This window comes from Phacochoerus africanus, chromosome 2, assembly GCF_016906955.1.
Source record: "Phacochoerus africanus isolate WHEZ1 chromosome 2, ROS_Pafr_v1, whole genome shotgun sequence".
NCBI lineage: Eukaryota > Metazoa > Chordata > Mammalia > Artiodactyla > Suidae > Phacochoerus > Phacochoerus africanus.
The window spans coordinates 137,578,248-137,594,889 of NC_062545.1; the positions used below are offsets into that span (position 1 = coordinate 137,578,248).

Here is a 16,642-nt window from a genome sequence, read left to right on the forward strand (position 1 = left end):
GGCTTATCAGACACAACTTAGAATAGATTTACAAGGAGATCCTGCTGAATAGCATTGAGAACTATGTCTAGATACTCATGTTGCAACAGAAGAAAGGGTGGGGGAAAAATGTAATTGTAATGTATACATGTAAGGATAACCTGACCCCCTTGCTGTACAGTGGGAAAATAAAATAAATAAATAAATAAATAAATAAATAAATAAAATACCAAAAAAAAAAAAATCTGTTTTTCAATATCTTCACACCTACATGGTTTAATGGGTAGCTACACTGTAGATAGGGCTGACATCTATTTGTGAAAGCTTTAATGAGCCAAGTTAAAATGGGTCCTGATTAGGAAGCTGTCTTCTATCTATAAGGAAGAAGGGCCTATACAATACTCATAGACCGATGCAGGCTATTTCTCAAAATGCGATCTCAGGTACACTTCAAGACATGGTTTAAGATGCCCAGATTATATGCTATCAAACATATCTGCAATAATTTTACCCTTGAAAATTTTAAAGCAGTGTTAATTGGATGTCCGCGGGTCGAGAGACTCAGTTTTTAATTAGCCAATTTTCAATTTGTGGCTTATGTTGCATCATTATATTTTCAAGATGTAAAGCATTTAATAGATGGCTCAAAGATAACTGATTTACAAAAGAAGCTCATTTCGGCCATGATATTACAAACTTAGAAATTTTAAATAGGTAAAAAAGTTATGACATTAGTCTACAAATAGTCAAAAGGTCGTGGATATCAAAACAGCAACTGAGAATTTTGCAATAAGATCAGGAAGTAGTAAAGTTTTTTTTCAAAAAAAAGAAACTTAGCTAAAAAAGGTTAAAGAGACGGGCTGGTTATTAGGTATTAAATACTGGTAACAGGACAGAAGAAAACTGCAATGCTTGTGTCACATGTGTAGTTTTAATTTTATTTTTATATTTATTAACTGCCTCAACATTGTTTTAGATGCTTGGGACATTGTACAAAGGAAAATTACATAAACCAGTCTCTAAATTAAGGAAGACTTTGATTTCTTTGAAAGGGTATATGTGCATGAAAAAAAAAGAGTGATATTTCTAAGACCACCTATGAGCAAGTGACCAAACATGTGGTACATTTAATAAGTTGAGATTTTCTGAGTTCAGTGTGTGCTGGAATATTTAGCCAGGAAACCTTACTGCTGATGGGGTATAGAGCTATATTTTTTTACTTGAAATCTGATCTTAGCTTCTTGAGCAAGTCACTTGGCTCTGACTACAATTTATTGAAACCTATTTTATCCGAGCATTCTACTACATTCTTTATCTATATTACTTTTTATTGATTAATCAATTAATCTACATTGCTTTTAATCAACTAATCAGTTACAGTGCTTCCTGAGAAAGTGACAGTTCAAGCACAGGCGTAAAGTAAGCAAAGAAGGTAGGAACATGACTGGTATGTTAGGCAGGAGTGAGCGGGCTAGGGCTGGCACTTTGGAGTGTGGGAAGACTAGCAGGAGATGAGGCCTGAGCGCCAACCAGGGCAAGATCCATGCAGGTCTATTTCACGAGTGATGGGGAGGGAGATCCCATGATCTCTGAGCAGAGGAATCCCATGATCTGCTTTAGTTATTAAATGGATCACACTGGCTACTATACCAAAAACCAATTTTAAAAGGGAAGGACTGGAAATGGAAAGAAGTTAGGAGAGAACTTGGTGCAGAGTGATCATATTCCACATTGTGGTAAATTGAATGTCAGATGTGAAGAAAGGGGAATAAAGGATGACTTCACTTACTAATCTTTTAATCTCTCAAGAACTGTGAAAGGAAATACTTTCGTTCCTGTGTATGAAACTAGGAAACTAAAGATGTTAGGGCTTAGTTGACTTCTCAAGGTCACACAGCTAGTGAGTGTACAAGGGGTTTCAAACCCAGTTTGTCTGGACTCTGGAATCCACATTCTTTCTACAGCACCATGTTGTAAAATATGTAGTTCAGTGCCTGCAACATAGTAGGTGCTCAGTAAATGTACTTTTTGTTCTTAATATTTTCTTTTTCACTCAGAGTTAAATTCTTTATTTTGCTGTCACTGTCATTATAGTTATTCTTTTTTTTTTTTTTTTTTGTCTTTTTAGGGCCACACCCGTGGCATATGAAGGTTCCCAGGCCAGGGGTCTAATTGAGCTACTAGCTGCCGGCCTAGTCACAGCCACAGCAATGCCAGATCCGAGCCACATCTGTGACCTACATCACAGCTCACAGCAACACCGGATCCCTAGCCCACTGAGCAAGGCCAGGGCTCGAACCCACAACCTCATGGTTCCTAGTCAGATTCATTTCTTCTGTGCCACGATGGGAACTCCTGTCATTATTCTTAATTCCTTTGATTGTTTTAAAATATCTTTATTTCACCTTTTTTCTCTTTTTTTTTAAAATTATAGTCGACTTACAATATTGTGTTAGTTTTAGGTATACAGCAAAGTGATTCAGTTATATATTTTTTTCAGATTATTTTCTTTTATAGGTTTTTATAAATTGTTGAATATAGTTCCTGTGCTATAGAGTAAATCCTTGTTGCCTAACTATTTTATGTGTAGTAGTTTGTATCTGTTAATCCCATACTCCTAGTTTATCTCCCCCCACCAAAGTCAAATTCTTTTAAAAACTTTCTAAGTTAGTAGATAAGAGTTGTCCGTGTAGCCATAGGTATAATAAATTTAATCAGTATATATATTATTAGGATAAATTTGATTGTCTCTTTTGCACATACTTCACAATTGTGATCCCAAGGAAGTTCTAAAAATAAGAATAATCATCCATTAGCATTCGGAAGCTTTTTTGCATAGATTTCTAAACTTAGATCCTTACTAAAATTAATATTTCTAATCTGCCTGGAGATTTCATTTTTATCTGTTTATGCATAGCCCATGGAAATTAAATATGTTTATGTTGTATATATAAACTTCATTATGCAAAACATTTTTAAAACATTTTATATGCTAAAATTCTTGAGAGAAGCAGTATGTTTAAAATCAAAGGAATTGCTATGGATCCAAGTATAGAATATTAAGATATCATCTGATTTTTTTTTTTATAGGTGTAAAAGGCTTAATCTCCAGCCTTTAGCTTACCTTTGGCAGAGAAACCAGGAAGATTTGCTCCGAGAGATGATATCATCTAACATTCAAGCAATCATCATCAAAGTAGCAGCTCTGGGTATGTAGCCAGACATTCAAAGAAGCTGTCTCTTACCATGCAGATCATCTGAGTTCACTAATAAGCAATTACAGCACGAAAGGAAGCTAGACTTAGAATATAAAAATATGGAATTACAAGCTGAAGAAATTAAGTAAGGAAAAGTTTTAAAATGGGCTTTTGATCATTTACCAAAGTGATTAATAGTGAGCCTGTTATAATTTTTTAAAAAATATATATTACTACCTCTAAAACTAGTATTATATTGTGGTCCTTCAACTTAAATTCTTTTTATAGGACATGGAATTCAAGTTCATAGAAAATAGGAAATATAGGCTGATTTTTTTTGACACTTTAAAAAATCTGTATTAGGTACAACACATGATATTTTCCTTGTATTTTTTGACATATTTTGAATAATTCTAAAATAAATGGTTGGCTTTGTTTATGGTGTCAGAAATAAGCAGGGCAGGGGAGTTATGACAAGGATGGTGAAAACTTTATGTTTGAGAAAATGTCATTTGATCAATTAGTATAGATACTACAGGCAGATAATCTGATTCAAATATGAATATTACATACAAACACATTTAATTTCTTGTTTTGAATTTTAAAATTATATCCATTTTTGAGAAACCATGGGATTTGAGCCCAGTTCATTTATTTCATGAACCTATCACAGTAAGTGCCCTGGACCCTTGGGGTTCTCAAAGCCTAAATCATATACCTCATTTGAGAGTGTTTACCTTGCTGATCTCTGAAATAACAAGGTCTCAAAAGCTGTGAAAGGTTTTATAGATAAATTCACATTTTAAATAACATTAAAAGAAAGATTCCATAATATTTTTTCTTGGTAAACAAAAAAATGTTACAGTCTTCTTTAGTGGCAAGCCTTATTTAGAAAACATACAGTTGATCTTAGCTGTTAAAAAGATTGAAGTAGTGTTGTGGTCTCATTTTTGAGAAAAGGTTGAAGCTCTCAGAGTTCCCATCGTGGCTCAGTAGTTAGCAAACCCAACTACCATCCATGAGGACACAGATTCCATCCTTGGCCTCACTCAGTGGGTTAAGGATCCTCTGTTGCCATGAGCTGTGGTGTAGGTCACAGATGTGGCTTGGATTCTGTGTTGCTGGGGCTGTGGCATAGGCTGGAGGCCACAGCTTCAATTGGACCCCTAGCCTGGAACCTCCATATGCTGTGGATGCAGCCCTAAAAAGACGAAAAAAAAAAAAAAGAAATTAAATGATGAAAGTTCTCACTATAGATATATTTGTCATATGAGTTTCTATATGAATGTATACAGAATATGCTCTCCCTCTCTCTTTGTTGCTCACGTTCTTAGGTTTCTAAGATGGCGTACTTCTGAAGGCAGTTCATGTGACACTTCACTGGACAGTACATTCTATCCGTTTACTACTAGAAGATAGAATAGACTAGGAATGCTGAGAGAACCTGCCTAATTAGGAAGACAGAATAACAGAATATCAATAACAATGACCTTATTACAGCCTTTATTATTTACAGTATATAGCTGGTATTGCTAGTCTTTTCATATGTGTGTATGGATGTGTGTGTGTACCTCTATGTAAGGATTGATGACTATCCAACTTTTGAGTAAAGTATAAAACTGAATTAATTTGTCCTTGACATCCCAATGACAAAAGTATAGATCTGATTTTAATATTGATTGCCTAGATGTACAAAGATGAAAGTTACTCTCAAGAACACTGTTAAAGAAATATTTGTTGAGTGGTACATTCCTTCTAAAGATACAAACATAAATGTTGTGATATAGGATTCCAAGCTTCTCCCAACACATACACACTTTAAAATTTTCAGAGGGAGTTCCTGTTGTGGTTCAGTGGGTTAAGAACCCAACATGGTGTCTTTGAGGATGTGGGTCTGATCCCTGGCCTCGCTCAGTGGGTTAACGATTTGGTTTTACTGAAAGCTGTAGTGTAGGTCATAGATGTGGCTCGAATCTGGTGTTGCTGTGGCTGTGATGGGATGTGTGGCTGTGACTGTGGTGTAGGCCAGCAGCTGCAGCTCCTGTGTGACCCCTACCCTGAGAACTTCCATATGCCACCTGTGTGGCCCTAAAAAGAAAAAAAATTTTTTTTTTCAGAAAATGTTTTAGGCAAAAAAAATATGGGTCAATAGGACCTTTCCATGGGGAGACGGGTCAGCAAAGTTTTATGGCCCATTAGATTATAGAATGGTCTTATTAAAGGGTTGATTCTATTCTACATGGATGTTTAAAAACATATTCTGATAATTGTGCTGCATAACCTTGGTGTCTTACAGGCATAAGTGAACTTGTGAAATTTTCACATTAAGGGCTAAGTGTTTTAAAAAGTTTCTGGTTTTTAGATTTATTTAAAGAACTATTTCCACATTGTGTTTAAGAACAGTCCCTCCTTTTAGAAATATTTATTTTTAGTTATATGAGTATTACATGAAAATGTTCTTGCCATATAATGCTAAATTTTCACGGATACAAAAAAGATTTCATGTGTGTTCAATCTGCTCATCTCCCGTCTACATTTATTGACATGGAGAAAAATCTCCAAGTCACATTGTTGAGGGAAAAAAAATAAGTTGCCTATCACATCTCCCTGGTCAATATGTGCCCTCCCGAAGATAACAGCTCTTCTGATACTTAATACTGTAGATTCATTTTTCATGGTTGACAGGAGAGGAGCAGATACCCACCAGAGTGATACTGATCATCTTTATAATCATTTTTTAAATATGTGTATATGTAATATTTGAAAACTCATAAAACAACCATAATATTTCCACTATGATTCTATGATCTGGAGATACTGTGACTGTTTTACGGGTTTTAAATATTATATGAATAGTATCTTAATGCTGTGTATTGATAGGCAACTTACTTTTTTTCCCTCAACAATATGACTTGGAGATTTTTCTCCATATCAATAAATGTGGATTTGCCTCACGTTTTGTTTTTAAGTAGCCTTTTATTGAAGTAGAACATAAATACAAAAAAGCACACAAATTCTTGTGTTCAACCTTAATTTTCAAAAAGTGAACATATCTATGTCATCAATACCCAAATCTAGATATAGAACATTGCTAATATCTCCCTGGTCAATATGTGCCCTCCCAAAGGTAACAGCTCTTCTGATACTTAATACTGTAGATTCATTTTTCCAGTTTTTGAATTTTATATGGTTGAATCATACAGTATATGCCCTATTGTGTCTGACTTCTTTCACTCAGCATTGTGCTTATGAGATTCACTCACATCATTGAATGGAGCAATAGTTTGCTCATTTCTCATTATAGTGTAGTGTTCCATTGTAGGAATAAACCAGTTTAACTGTCCATTTTATCTTTGATGGCATGTAGGTAGATTCTAGTTTGATGCCGTTATAATATAAATAGTCATACTGTGAACATACAATATCACCTTACACATTTTCTGCCCCAGACCTAGAATATCCATTTTTTCAAGAAGCCTTTTTTTTTTTTTAAATGGGAAATGATATATGTGTGTGTGTATATGTAAAGCCTCATGAGTTTATGGCAGTTTGAAATCAAATTCAGGACTCTGTAAGTACTGTAATAATTCTGTCTTCCATCTGTGCTTGCTTTTTTCCTCAGTGCAGAATTATTCTTGATTCTCAAGTACATAGGAGATTTATTGATTAGAAAACCCCATAATTACTGGGAATGAAAAGATCAAGTAGCAGGTCTGTAATACAATTTTTCCAGTAAGTGGGATAAGTCCCCTAGAAAAAAGAAGGAAGAGCCCATATAATCCTCCTTATAAACATTAATTTATAGACTTCATGGCAAAAATAAATAAAACAAAATCACTAATGATATTTCCTAGTGGGGAAGAGTCCTTATCTTTGAACTGCTTTTAGCAGGCTGTATCTGGCTGCTCCGATTGATTTTGGTAAACAGGTCTGGAATCTTTGGGTTTTGGGAGCATGGCTCCCTGGAACATATCATATAAGTTATGTTACTATCTGAATATGAAATCGAGACATTTTATGACTGAGGTAGCTATTTTCTCTGTTAATGGTATAAACTACATGCACTGATTACGTGTAGTTTGTATCACTTACATGTTAACCTGGTTCAGAGCAGGTGACCAGAAAAGCTATACTGGAGAGCTACACTGATGTCCTGGCCCTCTCCCTGCTTTACACTTAACCGTTTGATTGCTTGTATCCTTGATATTATCAGTAACGTTTGATACTAGCTAAGGTTTCTGGTTTGTATGAGTCTGATTTGACAATACAGTCTTTTGTTATTGCAAATTGGCCTAGTCAGTGGGATTTTGTTTTTTAGCCCCACTTTTTGGCAAGAAAAAAAAGAGGACAGAAAATGACAGTGAGAATTTAACTATTGTTAGCAGCCCTGGTAAAAGCAGGAACCTTTAAAAACAACAGAAAAAGAAATGGTAATTGGAGAAAAAGCTTGAGACTCTATTTGCCCATCACTGGAAAACCTTCTGCTTCTTGAAAGATATATTTGCTTGCAGATTAACCATATTGATCAGTAGAAATGCCATACAGGTAGTTGGAGACCAAAGTCAGGTGACTACTCAATGCTAAGAGCATTCTATTTAAGAGTTAGGGTTCCTTATAGAAAATATCAGCAGAAGCCTGGGGAATAGTTATTGGCATAGGTTATTAGACTTAACAGTCAGGAGCCCACATCAATATCCTAGACATTGTTGAATGTAAAGGATTATTTAGGCTGAGCAAATGTATGATATGACAGTCCATTCTGTATGCTTCTGAGTGGTATGACAACTAACCTGCTATAGTGCATTATGATTGGGATTTGGCAGTCTTCTTCTGAGAGAAGTAAGTGCCTCACCCCGTCCCCTGAACAACAAGAGGAATACTCCTTCCAAAGCAATAATAGAAATGGTACAAGTTACAGTAAACCCTAGACTGGGTTATTATTATGACCAGAGGGAGACACATAATTTGATGCCACTTGCACAAATGATGTCATGGGAGTAGGTCATGAAAACCTTCCTCTTGGGAAGCCAAGAGACTATCCAGAGGGGTAGTAAAGATCTGCCAGCTTAGTTACCATGCATAGGGCTGCATAGTGAAAAAACTTCCAAGCCATCCAAAAGAAAGGAGGCAAAAGGGGGAGAAATGAAAAGATAGGAGAACAGATAACTGGCTTAACCAGGTGGAATGATTTTGGGTGACTTCTGGAAAAAAAAAAAAAAAACGGGATGACAAAATCGGAAATGGTAGAATTTCCACTAAGGATTTAATAAAGCATTATTAAAGTTTTAGGAGATAGGAGACACATTCTGGCATCACCTTTTAAATTGCTTTAGCAAATTCATTCTGTCTATTCTAGCCTGGTAGAATTCAGCCCAATTATAAGGATCATTATTTACAATTGAAAATAAACAGGAGGCTGAATTTATTCTCTCAGTTAAAGCCATAGAATCTGAAAAATACTGAAAAGTCAGATCTGTTTGCCCAATCCCCAGGAGGAGTCTTAGGCCACATATACTGATGAGATGGAATGCAAGACTTCTTAGGATTGTTAGATACGGTCTCAGTATCCTATGCAATCCCTATGAAAGATAGGAATTATACACTGAAGGGTGAAATATGTGATATATAGGAATGCTATAGTGGAGAAAACCAAAGTAGCACTAAGGTTAAGAACTGGAAAAAAAAAAAAAAAAACTCTTGAGCTTCTTCTGTGCTCCTTTCACCTTTACTTGAATGTGTAATTGATATGAATATTATGTGTGAGTAGTGTATGTTGCCCTTACCCTTTTACAGGGCACATCTCTGCTAAGTCTGGCCCTTCATTTATTTTGAACTGGCCATTCTAAATGGAAACCTTTGCAATTGCCAAAGACCTTCTTAGTAATAAACATTAAGCAATAAAGATTCCAGGAGGTCAATAGAAGATCACTGCTCATTTTTACTAGTCTACTCTGGCTAGTTCCTGGTGGTTAATGATATACTATCAAGAATTATGCAAGGTAGTTCTTTCAATTGCTATAGAAATACCTTAAGACTATAAACAGGAAATGCAAAAGGACCAGGGGGACCAGTATACAATACCATTATAGCCATGACCAACACCTACTTTACAATTCCAGTTTCAAAGTCTGGCCATGTACAGCAAGTTCTACTCTCATGGACTGAAACTCAGTATACATTTATTGTAGTATTTGAATTCACCATTATAATCCAGTGAGGTAAGACTTGGACTTGAAAAACATTAATGCTGACCAAGTTAGTGCATTGCATTGATAGAATCATGAAAATGGCCTCTTTAGAAGAAGAAACTCAAGAGAAGTTAAGAACTGTAATATCTATATGAAAAATATAGATAATATATAGGCTGGATGACAAATCTAGCTAAAATTAAAAATTCTCAGTCTTTGAAGTATCTGAGAATTAAAGGGCTGAAGCAACCATAGAACATTCCTCAAGATGTGAGAATTAAGTTAATACATCCCACGGACTTCACTAATAAGCAAGAATCTCAGAGGCCAGCAGGATTTTTTGGATTTAGGCTAAAACATATTCCTCATTTAGGAATCCTATTCACCCTTATTCATAGAACAACCATAAAGAAATCTGGAGATCTGAGCAAAAACAAGTAATTATAATCCCTTAAAGAAGGAAATTAGATAAAGGGAGTGCTACAGTTGTCTTAGCTAACTGCTAGAGGTAATTTCTACGCTACAGCACAGGGGGAAAGAACCCAGACAGAACCCAGGCAGTTTCACTGAATTGAGGAGGCAGAGATCAGAATTCAGAGAGGCCAAAGGTTGAGATTTTTCTGGGACAGAATACTAGAAAGAAGTAGTCTCTTCTTCCATGGAGAGAAACCTCTATATACTTATATAAGTGTTCCCTCGGGTCTTTGGCTTAGTATGGATCTGCATATGTGTGAAGGGAACTGCCTCCATTTGAATAATCAAAAAGCAGGGAAGGCTGGACAATTTCCATAGTTCATATAAGACTAGAAACATCCATGTTGTCATCAGTAGAAAGATCTTATCGTACATGAAAAAAATATCAGGTCAGGCCTCCAGACTGGTATCACCTTGGTAGTCATGAGCCTTTGACTATGAACCTGATGTATCAAAATTTAAAAGCCAGCCTCAAAAGGATCAAATTTTAAATAACTCAGCTCATTCCAGAAAAAAAAAAAATCCAAAACTATTTAAAGGAAACAATAAAATATAGTATGTAATAATATAAAATTCATAACGCCCTGCATCTAAGTTACCAGAGATACAAAGAAGCAAGAACTTTTAATACTGGGAAAATCAGTGCTGATAGACTCAGATGTGGAATTAACATGCAAGGAAGTTAAAACAGCTCTTATAATATGACCATTATGCTCAAAAAAAACTAGAGGAAAACATGATTATGATAAGGAAAGAAATAAAAATATAAAAAACTCAAGTATAATTTCAAAAACACCTTATCCAAATGAATAATGCATAGCAGTTAGACATTGCAGAAAAAAATGAGTGAATTTGTAGACAAATAGAACTGTCAAATGAAGCACAGAGGGGAAATAAAAGGACTAAATTAATTAACAGTATCAGTGAGCCATGAGACTATAACAAGCAGATTAAACTAGGTTTAAAGTCCTCGGAATGGGGATCGGGAGAATATTTGAAGAAGTAATAGGCAAAAGATTTTCCAATTTAATGAAAACTGTAAATCCAAAGATCCAAAATTTCAGTGAATCCCAAGCAGAAGAAACATAAGGAAAATTACAAAGCACAGTGTAATTGAATTGCCAAAAAGAGTGGTAAAGGGAAAATATTAAAAGCAGCCAATGTGAAAAAATTAATTCTGTACAGAAAGCAAAGATAAAAACGTCAACAGATTTTGCTTTAGAGACTGTCCTGTAGTAGCACAAATATCACGAGGGGGAAAGAACAGTGAAATGAGAGTACAGTGTGTAAGATTCTTAAATTATGCAAGATGGTAGAATGCTGTTTAACAGTAGACTGATAACTTACAGATGAAAATTGTAAACCATAAAGAACTACTAAAAAATAAAACAGGTATATAGGTAATAGGCCAATGGTGGAGAGTAAATTGAATATTGTAAAATAATCCAAAGAAAGGCAAGAAAGGGAAAAAAAACAAACATAGAACAGATGAAACAGAAAACAAAAAGTAAGATGGTAGATTTAAACCCAGTCATTTCAGTAATTACATTAAATGTAAATTATCTAAACACCTTCAATTAAAAGGGAGAGGTTTACAGATTCAATTAAAAAACAAAACCAAAGGCCCAACCATAAGCTGTCTATAAATAACCTTAATTTTAAAGACATTGATAGGGAGTTCCTGTTGTAAACATCAGAAACGAATCCAACTAAGAGCCATGAGGTTGCGGGTTCGATCCCTGGCCTTGCTCAGTGGGTTAAGAATCTGGCATTGCCATAAGCTATGGTGTAGGTCTCAGAGGCAACTCGCATCCTGCATTGTTGTGGCTGCGATGTAGGCCAGCAGCTGTAGCTCTGATTCGACCCCTAGCCTGGGAGCCTCCATATGCAGTGGGATGCAGCTTAAAAAGCAAATAAATACATACATACATACATACATACATACATACGTACATACATTGATAGGTTAAGAGTAAAAGGATGGAAAAAGATATTTCATGGTAACACTAATTCAAAGAAAGCTGAGATGGTTATATTAATATCAGACAAAATAGTCTTTAGAACAAGAAATACCATTAAGGATAAAGAGGGGGCATTTCATGAGGGTAAAGTGGTCAATTTATCGAGCAGTCTAAAGATCTAAGACTATGAACAATGCCTTAAGATACACAACATGAAACTATATAAGGGGAAATGGACAAATCCACAAATATACATGGAGCTTGAAACATTTTTTTTCCAGTAGTATCTAAACCAAGTAGAAAATGACTGTGGCTATAGAATAGTTGAACAACACTATCAATTAATGTAACCTCCTTGCCCCTTAACATTTCCCCATTAATAGCAAAATGCACATTCAAGTGCACATGGACCATTCATCAAGATAAACCGTATTGTGAATCATAAAAGAAATATACTGAAATCAAAGTACATTCTCTGAATATACAAAAATTAACAGGTACATCTGGAAAATCTCCCACATTTTGAAATTAACCGATATACTTCTAAGTAACTTACTAGTCAAAGAAGAAAGTATTTGTACTGAATGAAAATAAAACTACAACACATTACAGTTATGGGTACAAGTAAAGCTCCATATTATATAATTCCATTTATATGACATTTTAAAAGTAGAAAAGTATAAGACACAGTAAATAACTAGTTGACAGATGGTGAGAGTTGGGAGAAAAACTGACTGCAAAGCAGGAAAAGGGTAGCCTACAAGTCTCTCATGAACTTTTTAGAGTGGTGGAAATATTCTATATCATTTTTTCCCATTTTTTTTCCATAGGTGGTATTATCACTTTTAATATTCTATAAAAAGGGAAAGGCTAATTTCTACCTAAGAGTCCTTGTGTGGACAAGAAGAGATTGTGTATCATGGGATAAGCTGCTTTCTGATGGACCCCTTCCCTCAGGGGTGGAGGGTAGAGCCAGAAGTGTGTTGAAGCTAGGATTTCACCTGTCCACTGCCAACTCTGGACCTATTTCGAGGGAAGGTGGGGCAACAGAGACAACAATGCCCATGAGCACTTCAATACTGTTTAAGGAGCAAACTGAAAGGGTCAGCCTTTCTGGGAGGACTGGGGATGGGGTGGCCCTGAGGAGGTTTTGTTGCAGGGCTGGATGCCCTCCCATTTGTTGTGCCTTGAAGACTCTCCCAAAGCCAAAAGGCCCTCCTTTTCTCCCTCAGTCTTTCTCCATGGCTCTCCAACACTTGGATTGGTGATGGTTACATGCCAGTAAATGTGTATTGAAACTTAAAATTGGTAAATTTTATTATAAAACTAAGTTTTAAAATAAAAATAATCATGACAGTGAATAACATTTCCAAATACAAGGACGGGCATGTTAGCTGGCAAGTAGATTATATTGAACCTTTACCAGAGACCCCAAGAGACTACAACTGAGTGTTGACTAGGTTGCCTCTTTTATGCTCAGCTTTATTTAACTTGTTAAGGAAGCAACACTGGGAAATACAGCTAGAGATGGGAGCAACCAGAATATTCTGACCATTGCATACATTTCACTGCTGTAAATACTCAGAAATGGACAAGAAATATCTCATGGACCTACTGCATTTGTTAACACCCTAACAGCAGCAATGTCATTGAAAATTGGAATGGAGAGTTGATGCACTAGTTAGTTTAAATGGTTGATAAGAAAAAAAAGATTTAATGGCTAACTTAATTCATTGAATTATTTTACAAATGCTAACAAAGGCTACAAAAGGAAGCAATGCCAAGACTCTACTGGCAAGTTTTCTAGGATTGGGAGGTAGGAATGAGGCAATGGGGGGCAATGCAAGTACAGAACTCTGTATTTTTAATATATTTTTCTTATTTCACAAAATTTTTCTTCTGTTTTGCCTGATCTGTTGGTCCCAGTTCTGAGTTTAAAGTTATGTGTACTGAAAGAAAGTGTTATCAATGCACAAACACAGTATTAGTCTCACTAAATTTGACAATGCATATTCTTACAGACTCTTGGAGGTCTGTCAGAGCTTTACCCATGTAGGTAAATTAAAGCCTTGGAGTTCCCATCGTGGCTCAGTGGTTAACAAACCCAACTGGCATCCATGAGGATGCGAGTTTAATCACTGGCCCTGCTCAGTGGGTTAAGGATCTGGCGTTGCCATAAGCTATGGTGTAGGTTACAGACGCAGCTCAGATCCCACATTGCTGTGCCTGTGGTGTAGGCCAGCAGCTTCAGCTCCATTTGGACCCCTAGCATAGGAACCTCCATATGCTGCGGGTGTGGCCCTAAAAAGTCAAAATATATATGTGTGTGTGTGTGCATGCGGCATATCTAGCCTATCTGTAAACACGGGGCTGTGATTCTTTATCTGTCAAATCTTGTAATATCAGCCTGGGAGTGAGTCGGAGAAGTGTTAACAAGGCTGCTATTTTTACTGCCCCTGTGGGTTTATAATACATCTACTGAGCCAGAAAGACCAATCATAGGGGAATGGGGATGGGTCAAAACAGGTAATAAATGGAAATGGAGGGAATCAGAGGAGATGGAAAAGTACTTGTAAGTTGATTACCATTCTATAGGAGGGGCACAATCATGTGACCTCCATGCCAGAGTCTCTGAGCTGGAGGATAACACTCTTAGGCATCCCTCTCAGATCTGCTGCTGACTATTTAACTGATGGTAATTATTGAGTTAAACATGTGTTTTAAAGTAAAAAATTCCAAATAAAGGGTAATGTTTTAGAAAAAAACAAACGAACAAACAAAAAACCCAAAACCTAATGTTGAGAGAAAACTCTGGATGTCTTTTCTGCAGAGCAGGGAAGTTGCTGATATATGAGCTCTACCTGAAGAGTTTAGCTGGATAATTTGAAGCAACAAAATGACAGAGTTCCAACTGATGATTCAGTGTAGGGGTGGTTTACTGCAGTTACCACTCGTTATTGGTTTATTATTTATTAATAAATTGACTATTGGTAATGAATTATGTAGGTGTAGGATTCAGAAAAGTAGAGCTTTTGCGCTCTTTCTGAGCATAAAGAAAAACAATATATTGCTAAGACATTTACTGCCTTCCATAGCTTGATCTAATCCTTCAAATACCAAATATATGAATGTAATAGACTTCACTTAAGGAAACTGGAACATCACACCTTGAGGGAGATGGATTTGGTAGAGATATAATGAGTTGATGTTACTGATAACTCCTCTCTGGAGGCATGCAGAGTACATTTATGAAAAACCTATGACACCCAGGCAGAACCGAATATTTGGTATAATATACCACTTGGTAATCTCATGGGACTTATATTAATGTTTTGTGTGCTGTGCAAACCATTTTCCTAAATTGTGCAAATGTCACTTATGTACCATGGTAATAGCACATGTTGTGGCTTCATTACTATTGTCTCTGCTGTGCCAGATGTTCTATAAGGATTTTTGGTCCTGGTACATCAGGCCAAAATACATAATGTTCCTGAAAGCTCATCATGATGAAAAGGACTTGCTAGTCCAAATATAAACACTAGAGGGAGCACTTTTCCAGGAGACTGGCTGCGTCTAGAACTAGCCCTGGAGGGAAAACAAAGCTTTAAATGACTGGACTAATAGAATATTTACTTTCATGGAACATTGTATCAGTCAACAGTGTATGAAGAGGGCCTGAAAACTTACCCAGGAAAGACTACTGAATATTCTAATCAATATGAAAGTTGCTATTTTTAAATATCAATGACCAGGGGTATCTGAAGCCAAGCGAAGGATGCCAATTTATGGGAAGGCTGTCTTTAGCCTAGATTATGGTAGGCTGTTACTAGACAGTATGCCCTCTGTAATTGTTTTCTATTGGCCCAGGTACCGCAAATATAAAGGGGATTCATCTTTCCCATGGTACATGGTTGAGATTGGACAGGTAAAGGAACAATACCACGCTGACCTGAAGAGAGCATGTTGTAAAATGACATGTAGAAGCCAGTGACAGTTAAAACCTATACTGTGGTATCTGGGATATAGTTAAATTCTCAAACCAAACGAAATCCACAGCCTATTTGAACAGTAATCTCTGGTTACTACCCTGTGAATGTGCATGAGAAAAGTTGTTTTTGTTGGGCAAGAAATGGAGAATGGTGCTATAATTCTTAATTGAACTTTTCTGCTAGCCTGTGCTAGAGCATAACCAGTGTGACAGGGAAGGACATGGAAAGCTGTTCTGCTGGTCCTGGACCTCTGCTTGATTTACTGGGCTGTTTATTTCTATTTCTTAAATTATCACTAAAGATTGAGACTGAAAAAGGTCTCAGATTTGTTTGACTTGACAATCTAGTCTTTTGGTTTATCTCAATTTCTCATTTATTTTGTCCCACATTATATATGTAGGGTTGTAGAGAAACTGTGTATTTGTGTTTCTGTGCAATTAGGGCTTTCTGAGCAAATTTTACAGAAACTTAGAACCTAGGCTAAAAGACAAGCATTAGAATTTAATATATGATGGAATAGACAGAGAGGACTCCAGAGGAATTTACTTCTCTGGAGGTCTGTGTTTACACTTCAGGGGTGGGGATGAGACCAGACCCCTGGAGACATCTCTGGGTTGTAAAGCTGGAGACATTAGTTTTATTTCTCCCCAGAGAGACATTTTTTATGTTCCAAAATGTGAAGACACAAGTCTTTCCCTTTACCTTTCCAAAGAAGCTCTCAGATGGGGAGAGGAAAAGCCTGTCTCTTTTTTTCCCAATATTCAGATTTATTTGGGGAGAGTACTCCTTATCTATAATAGATGCAGTTACTTGAAAGATTACATCTATTTCTTATCACCTTGCTCCTGGGATAA

At 36.2% G+C, this 16,642-nt stretch overlaps 1 protein-coding gene across 1 annotated transcript in view; it reads left to right on the plus strand.

The window, feature by feature from the left end:
- DPH6 (diphthamine biosynthesis 6) overlaps nucleotides 1-16,642 on the plus strand; it is a 167,008-nt gene that overhangs the window by 89,987 nt on the left and 60,379 nt on the right. The window contains exon 5 of the mRNA XM_047766779.1: nucleotides 3,070-3,188. Coding sequence (XP_047622735.1) covers nucleotides 3,070-3,188 — 119 coding nt within the window. The remainder of the gene's footprint in view (nucleotides 1-3,069; nucleotides 3,189-16,642) is intronic.